Raw genomic sequence first — 7,970 nt, 5'->3', positions numbered from 1 at the left:
TATGACGGTCTATACACCATACATGCACATATGTCTGTCCAAACAGCTTGAAAAGTAGATTTTTCACCATAGGTGCCCTTTAAGAAATTAACTGTTCATTAGTAGTTATAAAGTATGATCTTATTCTGCATCCCTAATCATATCCAGTTTCTACCATACTAACTAATAAACAGCTAATTATTAGCTTTTTTTAAAGCTAGTAGTGATATTTAATGATTAGTTAATACTGTGAATTGTGACCCAAATGTGTTACCCAACTGTTTAATTAACAATCATGACAACACATTGCATTTTTCATATCAAAATGTTATCATTCCTCTCATGCTTTCCAGTGACAACTCACAAAATGACACTCAGTATAGTCAATAAATAAAATTTATTTAAATATAAAAACTTATTTAATACAAAATTATATAAATACTATTATAAATATTATATATAAATATTATATAAAATAAATAAATAAATATATATATATATATATATACAAATACAATACAAATAGTAAAATCATTCATTCATTCTATTTTTGGCTATGTCCCTTTATTAATCTGGGGTCGCCACAGTGGAATGAACCGCCAACTTATCCAGCATATGTTTTACGCAGCGGATGCCCTATCAGCCGCAACCCATCTCTGGGAAACATTTACACACATACACTAATGACAATTTAGCTTACCCAATTCACCTGTACCGCATGTCTTTGGACTTGAGGGGGAAACCGGAGCACCCGGAGAAAACGGTGGCAAACTCCACAAAGAAACGCCAACTGACCCAGCCGAGGCTCAAACCCTATTTGCTGTGAGGCGACAGCACTACCTACTGCGCCACCACGTCGCCCATAGTAAAAACAATGCAATATAAAAATACCATTATTATTATTATAAATATCATAATATTATTATAAAGTCTCTCTTTAGGTGAAACTTCAAGGGTTGCTGCGTGTTCAGCTCCCATACCCATGAAGCCTCTCTTTAAAAGAGCCTCCTTAAATTTATGTTACATAATTTTACATTTTATATGCATTAAACAGAAACTTGGAATAGAGCGCTTTTGTTCATTCCACGGAGCATCATTTCCTTGGCAAAAAATAAAAGGTTGTCTTTTTCGATTCTTTTAACCTTTTCTGGGACGTCATTGTTCTGATGTTTCCATGATCCTCCTCTTACCATGGGATGATGGTCATAAAAATCATCCCATGACTTGTAATACAGCATCATGAGGATGTTGTGGAAAAGCATGTTAGGATACCTGATGACTTCCGAGAACAGAACAGCACATACTGCAATGGCATCCTGAGGGGTTTGTACAAGAGAATTCACTTTGTCATGGTTGCCCACCATGTAGTTCCAAATAGTGTCCGAATATTTTTTAGCTAATTTTTCTGATGGACTGAGTGTTGCATAAGATAGCTTTTTGTCCTGAAGATTTAAATCTTCGTCGTCTTTTTTGATTGGGCAACAGTACAGATCACTTGCTTGCAGCCGTACGGAGAATCTTCCAACTGAAAAGATGATATCTTGCCTATCCTGCTTTTCCTGTTTTTGCCAAAATCTAACAAGAAAAGCAATTATTTTGGCATAGTGGGAAAAACTGCTAGTTCTTATTGCTGCACTTTTGCTTAAGTCCAAGACATCTGTGCTCTGGTCAGGAATGTTTTCAATTTTCTGAACAGCACACCCTTGCCAAGACGTGTGCACTTCAAATGGTAGACCAAAGATTTTAGTGATGACGTTCTTCTTATTGGATCTTCCATCAAGTGTATCACGAGCATCATACAAAAACCTCTTCCCCTTCATATGCTCTGGTTCAAAAGACAGAAGGACCTGTGGCTTCCTTTCAATCGCCCCACAATTACATTGCTAGAAATTCAAAAAGAGTTGCAGTCATTTTTGACAATCATGTTCATTTAATGTAAATAGTAGGGCTAAATGCAGATCTAACTTACGCTGTTCCATCTCTCCTCCTCACTTGAGCTGATATCAGGCTCTTTGTGGTCATCAGGCAATCTGAAGTCACTAAAATGTGAGCAAACACTAGTTAGGTTGCAAGGTTGTTAAGTGAGATATTTTGCATTTGGGTATTGTTGAAGGACTTTTACTTTAACATGCACTACTATTTTTGAATTCAGAAATGTTTTGATTTAGCCAACCTTTTTCTCAGCCTTTTGCCATTTCTCACAGCGAGTGTTTCATCTTTAGGTGAGCAGATACATAAGCGTCTCCTGATTGAAAAAAAGGTTCAGTTTTTCAAAATAGGTACAAATCTACACCATGCAGTTCAAAATGGGCATCAATTACAATCAGAGTATAACAAAACAAACAAACAAACATGTGGAATTAACCAAATACCTATGTGTGAACTTTATGTGCTTGAAATAATTACTACATAAATAGGTTATTTAGAACATGCATAATGAGCCAAAACATTATGACCACTCACAGGTGAAGTGTATAACACTGATCATCTAAAAAATCATTCAGAACGATAGATAGTAAACTATTAAATAGCAAGTTTGGTGCAGAAGCAATAGACAGGAATAAAGATCTTGAGTGTTGGTTCAATCTGCTGTGGAAACCCCTGAAAGAAGCTGGTTTCCCCTCCCCTGTCCCCTGACAGCCTGCACTCAAACTACAAGCGTTTTGCCACACCTCTTCCAACCGGGCCAGAGCCGGCCAACTGAATCGTGCCTGGGCCTGATTCGAAGCACTGACACTGTTAAACGAACTGGGAAACAAGCCCGTCTATTGTTTGGATAGCCTAGTGGGAGTGCTCCCTAAGCTAAAGGAAAATTAATGAATGAAAGATCTTGAGTAATAAGGGCCAAGATGTTATGTCAAGGGGACTGGGTCAGAGTGTATTTGAAAAGGCCCTGTGCACAAGTTTCTGCTCTGGGCCTTCTTGGTTAAGATTGCATTATCAGTTCTGGGGGTCCCCCTCTGCAAAAAAGGTATCCCTTATTGCACCAAAGGCTCATTGACGCATGAGGGCTAAAGGCAGATTTATACTTCTGCATCAAGCGCACGCATATGCTCTGGTGCAACCTTCGCGTGGTTGCATAGACACGTAGTGCAAGCTCTGTGATTGGTCGGCTTGGTAGCACTGACAAGTGTGGGCGGGACAAAGAGTTGCGTGAACCGGTTAGACCGAGTGTTTACAATTGTCAAGTCCCTACAGAAGGAGCTCCAGATGGAAACTTTTGTTTTGTGTTCACCTTATGAAAAAGTTGTTGCACGTCTGCCAGTTCCTGCCTCAAAATGGATTTGAGCCACTTGCACATTAAGGTAGCATTCAGAAAAAAACAAAACACCAGTGAAAAAGCTAGACACAGAGGAACATAAAAACCAACTGCCAGCTAGTGTTTCAGAAGTGTTACTGCAGAGCAACACAAACAGCACGCAGAAGTATAAATGCACGGCACCATGCAAAGAATACACTGTGGGTCACACTGATCACTCGACGCAGAAGTATAAACCGGCCTTCATACTTCTGTGTCAAATGCACGCATATGCATCAGTGCAGCCTTCGCTCTGTCGGATACCCCTCGCCATGGCTGATGCCGACGCTGACGCGAACCTCTCAAAAAATTTAACTACATGTCGCAATGATGAATATTGCAAGCTCTGTGATTGGCCGGCTTGGTATCATTGACGAGTGTGGGCAGTGATGAGGGCTGTGAGACTGTTGGAGCAAGTGTTTACAAGTGTCGAGTCCCGTGAAGGAGCTCTAAATGGAAACTTTTGTTTTGTGTTTACCTTATGGTTAAAGATGTTGCACATCCGCCGATTCCTGCCTCTAAATGAGCGAGTTTTAGCTACTTGTAGCGCTCAAAAAAAAAAAAAAACACCCACAAAAAAACTTAACACAGACGAACTTAAAACCTACTGCCACCTAGCGTTTCGGAAGTGTTAATGCAGAGCAACACAAACAGCACGCAGAAGTATAAATGCACGTCTACGCGCAAGGCAAGCGCCGTGGGTCATGGTAATAACTCGATGCAGAAGTATAAATCAGCTTTTAGCCAACAGAAGGTCTACCAGCACAAAAAATTATAATATGATGGGGATAGGAAACATTAGTTCCAACCAGGGCCCAGACGTTCGGGGATTAGCCCAAATGTAGTTGTTCATCACTTGCTTCCCAAGTTAAAGGGCCATAAAATGTACCTTTGTTGGTTCTGTGAGTTAGATAAATACCAATTTACTTTGTGTTTGAAAATGTATTTTGAAATATCTATTTTGCTGGAGTGCTGCAGACTGAAGCAATCTTTTATGTGGGTTTTAAGCAACCCACAAACTCCTGCATCCTAACACATAAATAGGCTAGCTCCAAATTTACTTATCAAATCTTTTCCCAGATGGATCACGTTCTGAAAATGCTGATTTTTTCATACAGTAGGTTAGTCAAATGAGTCAATACAGACAGAGAACTTGAGCACTGGACCTGTAGACATGTATTCAGCAAAAATATGCTTTACATTTTTAACCTGTTGTTACCAATTGAATAGTGAACGCAGAATACCCCCTACCCCCACTTTCATCCACCCCCGCCCCATGACAATACCATCACTGCTCCCTGGTTTTCACAGGTTGAAAATCACTGCCTTAAATTTCAAAATAAGAGAAATGCAGCTGATATTGTTATATTAATCCTGTGGGAAGGCAATATTGAACTGTTTTGTAACTTTTGTAATGTAATTGATTGCTGTATGAACAAAGTGATGTAAAATAAACCTTCTTTGGTGATTTGAAAGATGACAAATCTGGCTCTGCTTTGCTTGACAGCAACCTGATATCATCAACATCTGTTGAACAAGTGAACAAGTAATTAATGTCCAGATGGAATTGGCATTTATTGATATTTTATTGATAGATTTAAACGGATATTTTTTGAAAAACTGGGTGCCAGAGTGGATAAATCTAAAAATGACGGCTGCGCATTTTAATGTGAACACATGAAACACAGAAACTGCCGCCAACTGGTGTTTTGGAAAAGGTAGCATGGGCAGAACACAAATGTACTGTATATATTCTCACAATGGCAATGCAATGGCTATGTGTAGGGGATGCGCTGTGGGGTTCAGCAGTCACTGGACACCAAAGTATAAATTCAGCATGAAGACACTGGTCAAATATTGCACATGCTTACACTGTATTGAATAGAAATAGAGTATCCTCACTTGATAACACTGAAATAACAATATACCTCTTTTGTTCTGTCCTGTGGTGTCATGCTCTTCAGATGAAGGCCCAGTATTCAGGTTGTTCTCAGGAGAAAACACTTCTTCTGAATTACAGCACTGATGTTTCTGACACACCTGAATTTTGGAGTAGAGATGAGACAACCGTAAATCTTAGAGAAAAGTTAATATTCCAATTCAATTAAAAACAAACTTACTTGTAGGCTTTCAACAGAGGAGCTATCAACTGGCATCGCATTTTCAGGAGGAGTCTTCACTTGTTTGATGATGCTGGTAAATAATTCATGGTAACGAATATCTGAAAATTGTCAATTTTTTTTAAATGCTCGAAGTCACAATTGCACGCCATACTTACCCTGAAATTGAGTTTTTTGTTTGGTCTTTTTGGTTTGGCATGCAAAACGCTGAGGATGATGTGGATGCTTTGGCAGGTGTGCTTTGCGTCGAGGTCACTTTACTGCATCTTCTTAAGAACAAGGAGAAAAACTGTTCAGAGCTCATGCTGACACGATCTCCAGTTTAACTTAAGATGCTGAAGGAATCCATCAAGTAAAGAATCTGAATCACGAGGTGCATATTTAATAAGGCTTCACTTCCTTCTCTTTAAATCAGGAGAGATTTCATACATTTTTTTGAATGGAAGTTTTGGGTTACATGTAACCATACTTTTGCCAAAGAAGACATCCATTTGAGACAGATCTTGAAAAAGAAAGTATGCCATGTTGTGACAATTTCAGGCAATTGCAGCACAAAACGCGCAGCAGGCACGCCATAAGATGTTAATATTAGGTTAGATTTAGGTTGTGATGTTGAGTGACCAAAATTCACTGACGAGCCAGCATCCAATAACAACGTCAAATTATGTTGATATTTGGTTGATTATAGGTTGTGTTGGAAAGTGATTAAAATCCAATTCCTGTCTGCTGCCTGGCTTCAAAGGGCGGCAAGACCCACTGGCAACGGGGCTTGCTGCTCACACCACTGTTATGCTGGCATCACCTATACTCCTGTCTCCAGTTCATCAGTTCACCACCACACAGTTACGGCACAAAATGGCCACCCTCAGTCCTTCAGCTCGCAAGATGGTTGCCTTTAGTCCGTCCGCTCACAAAATGGCCGCAGTTAGTTTACCAGCTAACAAGATCTACCATTGGTTTAGAAGATGATTTCCTGTTCTGAGTCTTGCCGTGTCACAGTTTCTGCCATTTCCTGTTCCTGAATCACCATTACCTGAGCCACAAGAATGGGCTCCACCACCTGAGTTGCCAGAGCTACTCCCACCACCAGAGCTGTTACTGCTAGAGCTGCCACCACCACCAGAGCTGCCAGATTTTCTGTCACTATCTGAGCTGCCAGATCCTTTAGAGCTGCCAGATCCTCTGTCACTGTCAGAGCTGCCAGATCCTTTAGAGCTGCCAGATCCTCCAGAGCTGCCAGATCCTCCCTCACTGTCAGAGCTGCCAGATCCTTTAGAGCTGCCAGATCCTCCAGAGCTGCCAGATTCTCCAGGGGAGCCAGATCCTCCCGAATTTCATGAAAGACCAGATCCACCACCTGAGTCCCATGAAAAGCCAGAGCCTCCACCTGAGTCATACGAATGGTAGCCAGAGCCGTTTGACTTCCCAGAATTGCCAGTACTTTCTGAACCAGAGCCTCCAGACCGACTGGGGTTATATGAACTGCCAGTGCCTCCTGAAATAAAGCCTCCGGACCTACTGGGGTTAAATGAACTGCCAGTGCCTCCTAAACCAAAGCCTCCTGACCCGCTGGGGTTAAATAAACTGCCAGTCCCTCCTAAACCCATGCCTCCTGACCCATTGGGGTTTGCTGAACTGCCAGTGCTCCCAGACACACTGTGGTTAGCTGAACTGCCAGTGCTTCCTGAACCAGAGCCTCCTGGCCCACTGTGGGTGTATGACCTGCCTTTGCCTGCTGAACCAAAGCCCCCAGACCTATTGCTGCTCCACGCTCCAGACCCTCCGCAGCTCTTGTGTTGACCGTTGCTTGCCTGACCATTTTCTTTAATAAACCCTGCATTTGGATCCTCAACTCCGCTGTCAGCGTCCTCTTCTCCTTACACATTGGCAACAAATCTTGTTCATGTAACAAAGAAACCTTCCATCCAAAAAATCTTGAAGCTTTATACATGAAGGAAATCCTTTTAGTAAAACATGAAACATTTCAACACTGTCCTTCCATCACCGTCTCTTCTGAAATCTTCTTCTCTTTCTACTAGCTTCTTTTGCAAAAGAATGCACTTCAAAATCATTCAGTTACCATATTGGGTAGCAGGTTCAGCATTATTAATGCATCAAAATGTGGCCCAAAAAGATTGCAGGTCTTTTATCTGGTTCTTCTTAATGTATTGGCACAGGTTTGTGTTATCTGAGATCAATAATTTAGTCCTTTGCTCATCAAATTCTCCATCTGCTGTATTCCAAACTGACAAAACCATGAAGCTGTTCTTGATAATGCAAGGTTAAGGAATGAAGACAATGCTTTATACCTATAGTATAAAGCATACTGGGTGCATCCATTGACCTAATGCTGTTTGAAAGTTACTAAAAATCCTCCAATGTTCATGATTGCTCTTGTTATTAGAGAATAAAAATGGCTTATTTCAGTGGTGTTTTTGATGATGTGGCTCAATTTTTGAAGTTCCATTGCAGCATGGGCTACTGAAACAGCATATGAAAGCATTGTTCTCCAAATTACAGCTTTCATCAATCTCTGAAATCTCTGCACTTACTTTGATGCAGACTCTTTCCGA

At 40.8% G+C, this 7,970-nt stretch overlaps 1 protein-coding gene across 1 annotated transcript; it reads right to left on the bottom strand.

Annotated features, from left to right (window-relative positions):
• Positions 1-496: 496 nt before the first annotated feature.
• si:dkey-211g8.8 (uncharacterized protein LOC108004533 homolog) lies at positions 497-5,343 on the bottom strand. The gene is made up of 5 exons (XM_056479358.1): positions 5,206-5,343; positions 4,738-4,804; positions 2,153-2,224; positions 1,949-2,018; positions 497-1,862 (listed from the first exon to the last, which is right to left on the bottom strand). The coding sequence occupies exon 5, from the start codon at positions 1,797-1,799 to the stop codon at positions 1,026-1,028; it is 774 nt and encodes a 257-aa protein (XP_056335333.1). The 5' UTR covers positions 1,800-1,862; positions 1,949-2,018; positions 2,153-2,224; positions 4,738-4,804; positions 5,206-5,343; the 3' UTR covers positions 497-1,025.
• Between the last annotated feature and the right edge of the window lie 2,627 nt (positions 5,344-7,970).

Source organism: Danio aesculapii, chromosome 19 (genome assembly GCF_903798145.1).
Source record: "Danio aesculapii chromosome 19, fDanAes4.1, whole genome shotgun sequence".
Classification (NCBI taxonomy): domain Eukaryota; kingdom Metazoa; phylum Chordata; class Actinopteri; order Cypriniformes; family Danionidae; genus Danio; species Danio aesculapii.
This window is presented reverse-complemented; position numbering and strand designations above follow the sequence as displayed.